Source organism: Globicephala melas, chromosome 5 (assembly GCF_963455315.2).
Source record: "Globicephala melas chromosome 5, mGloMel1.2, whole genome shotgun sequence".
NCBI lineage: Eukaryota > Metazoa > Chordata > Mammalia > Artiodactyla > Delphinidae > Globicephala > Globicephala melas.
In genome coordinates this window covers 19,169,171-19,180,013 of record NC_083318.1, presented here as the reverse complement: position 1 = coordinate 19,180,013, position 10,843 = coordinate 19,169,171, and the positions used below count along the sequence as shown (strand labels likewise).

Sequence of the window (10,843 nt, the reverse complement as noted above, 5' to 3'; positions counted from 1 at the left end):
TGGGCAAATAGGAATTGTATTTTAGAAGTAATGAAGAACCATTTATGAAGCCATAAAAGATTTAAATCGGTGGTGGGCATTGGCTGGTGATAAGACATTTTGTTAGAAAACTGCCCTTACCATTTTATTTTGCTAAATCTGGTGCACGTTTTTTTTTTTTTTCATTTCTCATCTTACCAACTTTTGATCAACTTTCAACAACTCCTTAAAGTACTTTCTACTCTTTGTGTCCATGACATAACACCTGCTTTTCCTTCTACTTCTCTGGCCCCTTCATCTTTATCTCTCTTTAGACTCCTCCTTGTATATACTGCATTAAATGATGGTTTACCTTAAGTTTTCAATTCTTGTTACAAACTCAAATGTCTTCGACTTCTCTCTCTAAATCACACTTTATTAATGTATACTCCCAGTATTACGTACCTCTCCTTCAAGAATTTTTAACTGTTGCAACAGAAAGCTGTATATGGTCAGGGTCCATGTGTGTTTTCGTTTGTTATTCCATGCCAATGCCTAGCATATATAGTAGGTATTTCACAACTAATTCATTGAATGAATGAATGGACCTGGATTTTCTTCTTTTGCCACTTTGCAGTCGCCTGCTTTCTGCTTTTTTCATTTCTCAAGTTGACTGTATCCTCTTAGATCCTTTCAAATTCTAATGCTACAATTTTCTGGGAGTAATTTTTATTAATCAACAGGATTTTGCAGCTCTAGAGGTTTACTTGCCATATAGCTTTACAGTTTTTATTTTAATTTTCCTTCTGCCCTGTCTTAATTATCAAAAGCTGTGCTGTTTTGGCTGAATTATAAGGCTGCCTATGACAATTGGAATGAACAACGAATGGCTTTACATAAAGATATTCATATGGCTACAAAGGAAGTGGTAGATATGTTGCCTGGTATCCAGCAAACGTCAGCCCAGGCGTTTGGGACTCTCTTCCTCCAGCTCACTGTGAATGATCTGGGAATTTGCCTGCCTATCACAAATACTGCACAGGTATAAAAAATCGAATCACAGTCCAAGATTAAGAGCCAGACATTTCTAGAAACCATTTTTATGTATATAGAGTATAAGCTTTTCAGGATAACAGTTTATAATTTGAGTTTAGTAGATAGCAATTAAGATTGAACTCCTTCAACCGTTATTTATCCACAGTGTATTAAATATCAATTTCATGAGACTTTTCTCTGAAGCATTCTGATATGCCTCATAATAGTAATGAGATTGACACCCATCTAATAAATCTTAATTTTTACCTTGGAAAATAAGCAGCTTAGTTTTCAAAATTTTTTATTTGTTTTGTATTTAGCCAAGACATCTTTGGCATACACTTGATAATAAAATAGAAACAAAGGATATTTAAGGGTGCTATATAATAATGTTTAATAACTTTATCTAAAACGGGGTAGGGAATTTCAAAATTCTTTTAAACTATAATATTTAATGGTAACAAAACTTCCAAGTTATGTGTACTGGATAAAGCAAAAATTTACTCTTTGTGATTTAGGACCAGTTCTCAGGAATACATATTTGCATGCACATGTGTGTGAGGGAAAAGGCTGTGAACCCCCTGTTAGGCTAAGAAGTTACAGTTATAACAAACACAGAGGTCTACATTTTACTGTTATAATATACCTTAACCTGTAACCAGTTGTTGAATGAATTTATCTTTAAGTATTTTGTTTGGCAAAACAGTGTTAAGAAAAACTCTGAGTTGAGGATTGGCAACATGGTATGTTTGTGCTTCAGGAGTTCAAAAATGATAATATTTTAATGACATGATGGACAGAGCTCAGGAAGGCCTTACACACCAGGGATGGTTGTCAAAATGAAAATGTTCCCCACAAACTAAAAGGCTTGAGATAAAAAGAACAGATATTTAGCCTTTTGCAAGTTTAGTTTAAAAAAATGCACATGGCAATGCATTTCACATGAGCAATTTAATTTTAAAAGTAGGCATCTTTCTAAACTGCTTTTTAATGAAGCTCTCTAGGGTTGACCCTTTCTAGATGTTTGATCTTATGAATCCTGTGAGGTTTCCAAATTTTAAAAGTTGTCACCTTTTGTCTCATTTCTTTAATATATTTTGCAGTCTAATCACACTGGAGACCTTGACACTGGTTCTGCTTTAGTACTGACCATTGAAAGTACTCTCATCACTGCTTGTTCTTCAGAATCTCTAGTTAGTAAAGGGCATTTCAAAAACTTTTGTATCCGTTTTGCTGATGGCTTTGAGACATCATGGGATGACTGGAAACCAGAAATTCGTGGGGACCTAGTGATGAATGCCTGTGAGTATCTTTTATTTTCTGTATGAGGTTTTGAATTTTTTAAAATTAAAAAGTAACCCCAGTGTCTTCATAAGTAAAACTGAAGGATGTTCATATAGAGGAATGTTATTGGACTTTGTGACATAAAGCCTATTTCTAATTAAACATATCAGAACATATTTGTGAAAAACTGCAGCTTTCAGTTGTTTGGGTAAGTAAACCAACTAGGTATTCTTTTTGATGGTACAACATTTGAACGTTTGCTCACTCCCTGATTTTTCCTGTAATTGATTCATTAATGACCAGGCAAAGTGTCTTTGTTCTGTGGGGATCTTGAAACAAAGTGGTAAATGTGTAAGATCCAGTTCATCCTATAACATAATACAGGATAACCGGGAGCAGGGATTCCAGCCATAAATAAGTCCACAATGTAGTTTACAGAGTATAATTTGTGTGAATTCCTCTGATTCTATTATGCCCCATTAAACACAGCTTTAGTTATTCCTCTGGTTGTGAATAACTAAAGCTGTGTTTATATGCTATTTTGAAGGTACAGGGATTTATTTTTATTTTAAATATTACAGCAGAGTTGATAAAGCATCATTAATCTATTTTTAATTAATTTTTATTGGAGTATAGTTGCTTTACAATGTTGTGTTATCATTAATCTTAATAATGAAGAAAAATTATATTTGAAGAATTAAAGGTTGTGGACTAAAATTCCTCAGCTAATCTGTAAAACAAAATTAATTACTTTTCAGAAGGCGGTATGCCATTATTTAGCAATTTTTTCCTCTCTTCACTGGAAGAAAATCTTCTTTCCAGTTCTGGGTTTTCTTTGAGTATTGGGAGAACTTTCGAGTGTTTTTATATCAAAAATTGAAGTTTTAGCATTTAATATTGGCTAAAATTTTAGGTAAAATTTTTTGGTTTTGAATGCTTTGCATTTAGATAATTCATAGGTAAAATACTAGGATTTCTTTGAAATACTTCAGGTTATTAAGAAGACTTGATATCAAAATACTCATGCCTAATACCCAAAAGACCAAAATTAGCCTTCATCAGAAATTTTTACAAGTAATCATTTTACATGGTTCTTATATATGTTTTAAAAAGTCACCATAACTGTCTTTTGTTTGTGTGTTTTTTTCCTTAAAATAAATTTAAACCTATTGATTTTTATTAAGATGACATTTTGCCATCATTATAGTCATACTGGATAGAATATATTTGGAAGCAAGGAAGGATACCATTTCCTTAGCAGTTTAAACAAAGGGAAAATGCATAAGAAATATGCCTCTGACTCAAAGTCAAAAACACATACTAAAAAATATAAACAATAACTCAGCACCTCAGTGGATATTATACCAGCAAAGTAGAACACTAACATGCTGATAATTGCGATAATCATAATTTATTTGGGGTTTTGGAGGGTATCAAATGACTTGTTTTTGTAACATGCTTATTGTTTGGTGTTTTGGGAGAGTGGCAAATGAGATGAGTAGAGTAGTTGTTTTGCTGACATAAAAGAATTCCAAATTACAGATTCACCAATTAGTTTACTATTTTGTAGTTTTTATTAGTGTAGTTTTTATTAGGAGTAAGTATACTTGGATATAACTGACAATTTTTTTAAAAAAAGAGTTGAGTTTAGGGCAGAGAAATAAGGAAAAGTAGGATTATGCCTTAGGACTTTTTTTCACAGATCACTTAAAAATCATGCCCTACAGAAACAGAAATGTAGATCAATGGAACAGGATAGAAAGCCCAGATATAAACCCACGCACGTATGGTCACCTTATGTTTGATAAAGGAGGCAAGAATATACAGTGGAGAAAAGACAGCTTCTTCAATAAGTGGTGCTGGGAAAACTGGACAGCTACATGTAAAAGAATGAAATTAGAACACTCCCAACACCATACACAAAAATAAACTCAAAATGGATTAAAGACCTGAATGTAAGGCCAGACACTATCAAACTCTTAGAGGAAAACATAGGCAGAACACTCCATGACATAAATCACAGCAAGATCCTTTTAGACCCACCTCCTTGAGAAATGGAAATAAAAATGAAAATAAACAAATGGGGCCTAATGAAACTTAAAAGCTTTTGCACAGCAAAGGAAAGCATAAACAAGACGAAAAGACAACCCTCAGAATGGGAGAAAATATTTGCAAACGAATAAACTGACAAAGGATTAATCTCCAAAATGTACAAGCAGCTCATGCAGCTCAATATCAAAAAAACAAACAACCTAATCTAAAAATGGGCAGAAGACCTAAATAGACATTTCTCCGAAGAAGATATACCGATTGCCAACAAACACATGAACGGATGCTCAACATCACTAATCATTAGAGAAATGCAAATCAAAACTACAACGAGGAATCACCTCACACCAGTCAGAATGGCCAGCATCAAAAAAATCTACAAACAATAAATGCTGGAGAGGGTGTGGAGAAAAGGGAACCCTCTTGCACTGTTGGTGGAAATGTAAATTGATACAGCCACTATGGAGAACAATATGGAAGTTCCTTAAAAAACTAAAAATAGAACTACCATACGACCCAGCAATCCCACTACTGGGCATACACCCTGAGAAAACCATAATTCCAGAAGAGTCATGTACCACAATGTTCATTGCAGCTCTATTTACAATAGCCAGGACATGGAAGCAACCTAAGTGTCCACTGACAGATGAATGGATAAAGAATATGTGGCATATATATACAGTGGAATATTAGCCATTAAAAGAAATGAAATTGAGGTATTTGTAGTGAGGTGGATGGACCTAGAGTCTGTCACACAGGGTGAAGTAGGTCAGAAAGAGAAAAACAAATACTGTATGCTAACACATATATATGGAATCTAAAAAAAAAAAAAATGGCTCTGACGAACCTAGGAGCAGGACAGGAATAAAGACACAGATGTAGAGAACGGACTTGAGGACACGGGGAGGGGGAAGGGTAAGCTGTGACAAAGAGAGTGGCATGGACATACATACACTACCAAATGTAAAACAGGTAGCTGGTGGGAAGCAGCCGCATAGCACAGGGAGATCAGCTGGGTGCTTTGTGACCACCTAGCGGGGTGGGATAGGGAGGGTGGGAGGGAGACGCAAGAGGGAGGAGATATGGGGATATATGTATACGTATAGCTGATTTACTTTGTTATACAGCAGAAACTAACACAACATTGTAAAGCAATTATACTCTAGTAAAGATGTTAAAAAAAAAAAAATCATGCCCTAGAAAAAAGATGGCCCTGTGTCGGTAATTCCCTGGTGGTCCAGTGGTTAGGACTTGGCGCTTTCACTGGCGGGGCCCAGGTTTTATCCCTGGTTGGGGAATTAAGACTGCAAGCCAAGTGGCGTGGCCAAAAAAAAAAAAAAGCGTGGTGTAATTTCCTCTCTAGGTGATAATATTTTGGGGGGAAGTGCAATAAAAATTAGGACAATCTATAGGAAGGGTTCCATGGACCCCTTAAATAGTAAAGATTAGACGCTTTTCTTTAACATGTATTTAGAAAAACTAAACCGTTAGAAGTTTGAAAAATTCCAAGCTTTCTGCTAACACCTGGGTAGCAGCATTTGGTTGTCACAGCAGGAATACTGCCATCCTGGATTCTGGTTGGTCCAACTCAGAGATGACAGGTACAATGGGAAAGAGCCCAGTTGGTTTCCTACTTCTCACTTTCAGGATTCAGATCTACTCCTAAGAATTTTAATGTTCCTTATTAATTCGTCATACCTCTGTATTCTATGAATTTATATAATCTTCTTTTAGCTTAATATTCAAAAATTCTCTAGCACTTCTTGGGATTGGAAGTCCCCGATGTTTTCTACCCTTTTTAAATTTACTGTTTCTTACTTTCATTTGGCCTTAGTTTTATTACTCCAATTTCAGAAGCTTTTCTTTTCATTCTAGCAGTCTTAAGATTTGAAAGGGTAGTCTAGGTTTTTTTTGCTCTGATTTATAACTATGACATTAAAGGTGAATTAGGCAATCTTTTACCCCCAAACAAGATCTAATTCTTTTTTATAATTTGTATGTGAGGCACAAGTACCATATGGTTCAAAAATATAATTTAGATTTTAAAGTTATTGGCACCATCTTAAAAAATACATAATAGAAATTGTCATTTATAGACCCTTTCTCCCAAAATAAATTGTAGTATTTCCTTTTTTTTTTTTAATTAATTAATTTATTTGGCTGTGCCGGGTCTTAGTTGTGGCATGCAGGATCTAGTTCCCTGACCAGGGATCAAACCCAGGCCCCCTGCATTGGGAGCGTGGAGTCTTAACCACTGGACCACCAGGGAAGTCCCTAAATTGTAGTATTTCTACAACTCACATTTGCATAACATTTGAATACCAGTTTAGAATATGGAATGAATTGCAAAAGGACATTTTATTTACAGTATATATACTGCCAGGTTTAGATTGAAATTTGGTTTCCATTAAGGATTACTGAGAAAGGGTCTTAATTCTATCTTTAGGCTCTACTTTGTTTAAAAGTTATTTCAAGGATGGTATGTCTTTTGTTGATTTAATTAACCTCTTAAAAAAGCTGAAATTATCTGATTAAAGCTAAGAAGTAGTAAATGTTTCAAAGTTAAAGTTAGATATGTTCTGGGGATAGGTCCATGACCTTAGGAGGCTGACCTTATGAGGTTGACATCATGGCAGGCAATCTTTTTTTTTTCCCTCATAAAATGATCCTTGTCAAAGTAAAAGACAAGGTTGATGAATCATGTCTGTGACCTAATGTGGCAGTTCTTAGTTATCAAAAAATCATTTAAAAATTATTTGCATTCTCAAAGTGCCATTCACTCATGATGGTACAAATTGTCATAGCATCTGGAAACTAGAGTTTCAGAGTTGGCCAGGTATTGTCACTCAGATAAGGAAATCACATGCAGAATGTAAAGATAAAACTGGAGTCAAATCTTTTTTTCTTTATTGAGGTATGGTTGATTTACAATATATTAGTTTCAGGTGTATGCAGTTTAGTTCTTAAAATCGATAAGAATAAAATATTGTGAGATATGACATAGACATCATAAGTCATCTAAGGTAGCCCTTTCATTCTCCAGATTAGAAACTGAAACCTAATACACTAAGATGTATCAGATAGATAACTAATAAGAACCTGCTGTGTAAAATAAATAAATTAATAAATTAAATTTTAAAAAAAGAAACTGAAACCTAGAGAGGCTAGTAATCCTGTTTAGGTAATCATTTTTGGAAGAAAAATTGCAGTGTAATATTTAATCACAAGCATAATTTTATTGAAACTTATTTTGGGGTTGATTTTTGTGCAGGTGTAGTTCCAGATGGTACCTATGAAGTATGTTCCAGGACTACAGGACAAGCAGCTGCTGGTAAGTTCACCTTTGGTATTAATTTTGCTATATATATCTGGTAGAATTCTGCTTTTTTTATCCATTTTTCCTGCCTTTATATTAGAGGCTCTTTTAACTAAACTTATTCTGGTATTCCCTAATTTTTAAAAACTATTTTGCAATAATATTAGCATATTTTTATTTATCTAACAATTAATTAGACACCATCAGTGTACAAGATACACTACAAAATATTTTGGGAAAGACAAAGATGAATAAGATATACTTTCTATGCCATATAAGTTTAAATTCTAATAAGGTAGTTACAGCTCTGCAGCATAACTAAACTGCAATAAGTGATAAGTTCAAAAAATATATAAAATTCCAATTGCTAATGAAATTTACAGGAGGGAGATAAAATTTCTAAATTTCAAAGGATACTGGAATGAGAGAAAGCTTTATGGAAGAAAAAGCATTTAAACAAGGACTTGAAAGATGGATAAAATTGTTTCTTAAGCAAAAACTGGAAAATATGAATAGAGAAAATTCAGGCGGAGAGAATAATTCCTGTCATGATGTCAGAACACAGTGTCTAGTTAGAGTTGTCCAAATTGGCTGGAATAGAGTTATGTGAAAATAAGATGAGAAAAATCTTAAATCCCAAATTAAGGAATTTGGACTTCATTTGGTGGACAGTGAGAAAGCCATTGAGTTTTTTTGAGCAAGAAAGCAGATGTGACAGTATCAAAAGGGACACTTTCAAGGATTAGAGAGGAGAAAAATCTAGGAAACTGGTTAGGAGATAACCATAGAAGTAATAATCTGTCTTAACTAAGATGACAGCATAGTGTAAATTTTTATTATTTTTACTGGTATAAAACTAGGGTAAGATAAATGGAGATGTTTATTTAACAGCGCTTAAAATGTTGAGAGGGGAGAAGCTGATTAAATGAGCAGAGTTCCTTTCCTCCTTACTCTTCCTCCTGTCCTCCAAAACCTAGTCTCAGTGCTCATCCTAAGTAAACTGTCTCAGAAAATAGCAAGGCCTGCAGTCCCCACAGACAGAGGACTGAAAAGGTTAGGAGATTTCCAGCAGTAATGTTAGAAGGAAAAGGTGATAACTGAGGTAAACATACATATTGGGAGGAAGGTCACATAAAAGTCTTTGTCAGGGGTCTTGTTTATAAGCAACAACAACATACTCAAACTGGCTTAACTAAAAGGGGGAACTTGTTAAAAGAACATTTGCAGATCACAGTTAAACTTAGGAATGGCTATCTCAGTGAAGAGAAGGAACCAGGTCAATTCAGGGGCCCTCAGGAACTACTGGAAACAAGATCCCAGCTGTCACCAGGGCTCTTTCCAGCTCTTGTCTTTGCTTCTCTCCGGCTGCTTCATTTGTGCTTACTGCTGACCTCCTGAAACATGGCAGGAAACATGGCTGCGAGCAGCTCATGAGCCTCATTCCCCGCCCCTCAGTCACTAGAGAAGGACCGGTCTTTTCTCAAGTCCAGGGAAGGATTCTTAGTTTTCCAACTTTGACCCTTACTCAGACTAATCATCTAATTAATTCTGGCTAATGAGGGAGGGCTGTGCCAGTTCTCCTACTATAGTCATGGGAAGGTAGATCAGCTAGGGGGCTAGGGGAGGAGGGAATTCATAGGTCACATGGGGAAAGAAGAGTGCTGAAAACAGAGGAACAGTAGGTGCACCCTATACAATAGGGGAATCAATCCCATAGTCTCATGTTTCTGACAGATCTAGCTGTGAGAGACATTAGTTATTACACAGGGCCATCATCCACTTTATTCCCTGAATGTAGAATTATTTAAATTTCTATACTCAAGACTTAACCAAAAACGTCACTTCTTTATTTAAACAGAAAGTAGTAGTGCTGGAACCTGGACACTCAATGTATTGTGGAAAATGTGTGGGATCGATGTCCACATGGATCCTAACATTGGCAAAAGACTTAACGCTCTGGGCAATACCCTTACAACACTGACAGGAGAGGAGGACACAGATGACATTGCCGATCTAAATTCAGTGAACATAGCTGACCTGTCAGATGAAGATGAAGTTGACACTATGTCTCCCACTATCCATACTGTAAGTAAACTCACAGTTAGACTTTTTCAGGACTGGCTTTTACCCTGAGAAAGGGATATTATTAGGTCAGTGTTATTTACTGTAGTTGCTAATTGTGGAGGAAGGAAGGGAGTGGTGGTCCTCTGTGTCTACATTTATATAATATTGTTTTTTTAATTCCATAATATTGTCTTTTAATTGAATTCCTTGTTTCATAACGGCTGTCAACCAACTTGTGCCTTAACCTACAGGTAACATGTTAACAGTAACAGCAAAGTGCAAGCAGATCTGTAGAGACAGAAAGTAGATCAGTGGTTGCCTAGGACTGGGAGAGTTTAGGGGGTTGGGAGAGGGGATGGGAAGAGACTGCTAATGTTATGAGGTTTTGTTTGGGAGGCGGTGAAAATGTTCTAAATAGATTCTGATGATGGCTGCACAACTTTGTGACTATACTAAAACCCACTATAAACCATTATACATTTTAAATGGGTCAATTTTATGGCATGTGAATTATCTCAATAATGATGTTCAAAAATGAAAGTCAAAAGCAAAGTGCACCCACACAAAATAAAGTATACATTTTAAAAATGTGTATTTCCATTTATACTGTACATATTCTATAGTATCAGATTGATTAGTTATTAGTTAAACTTATTATTAGTTAAAAAGAAAGTTTCTCTCTGCTTTCATTCTATTATCAACGTAAAAAATTTTTTGAAACATCTTTTAACTACTGTATCATGAAATAGTTTTGTTCTTGGAAAGAAATTTTTTAAAAATTAACATTACTGTTTACCATTTAGAGTTCAGAGGAAAGTTCAGTAAGTGGAGATGGCCACAAGCTCACCTTTGGGCAACGACTTGTAAATCACCTCCTAGGCCTGAGGCCTCCACATCAGCGCTATTCTGTTCCTGCAGAGTATCTGTGTAACCCAGAGATGTGGGCCTCCCCTCAGTCTAGCCAGTCCCATCTGAAAGCATGCAGAGCTCACTCATGGGGAAACGTAGGTAGCAACTAAATGGATTCCTTATGAAAATGAAGGGGTTTGAATCACTGGAGAATTCCAATCATCTTACTTAATATAGATGGCTTTGATTCTTGCATGCTTCCTTTGATTTAAGGTGTTATTTCTGTGA

General features: G+C 35.4%; 1 protein-coding gene across 2 annotated transcripts in view; it reads left to right on the top strand.

Moving 5' to 3' along the window:
- The window catches only part of BLTP1 (bridge-like lipid transfer protein family member 1), a 191,765-nt gene that overhangs the window by 141,761 nt on the left and 39,161 nt on the right, over positions 1-10,843 (top strand). Inside the window, exons 56-60 of one of the 2 annotated variants that reach the window (XM_030863930.2) lie at positions 789-1,000; positions 2,097-2,295; positions 7,598-7,657; positions 9,501-9,727; positions 10,510-10,710. In XM_030863930.2, coding sequence (XP_030719790.1) covers positions 789-1,000; positions 2,097-2,295; positions 7,598-7,657; positions 9,501-9,727; positions 10,510-10,710 — 899 coding nt within the window. The remainder of the gene's footprint in view (positions 1-788; positions 1,001-2,096; positions 2,296-7,597; positions 7,658-9,500; positions 9,728-10,509; positions 10,711-10,843) is intronic. The other variant, XM_030863932.2, reaches the window with a different exon arrangement.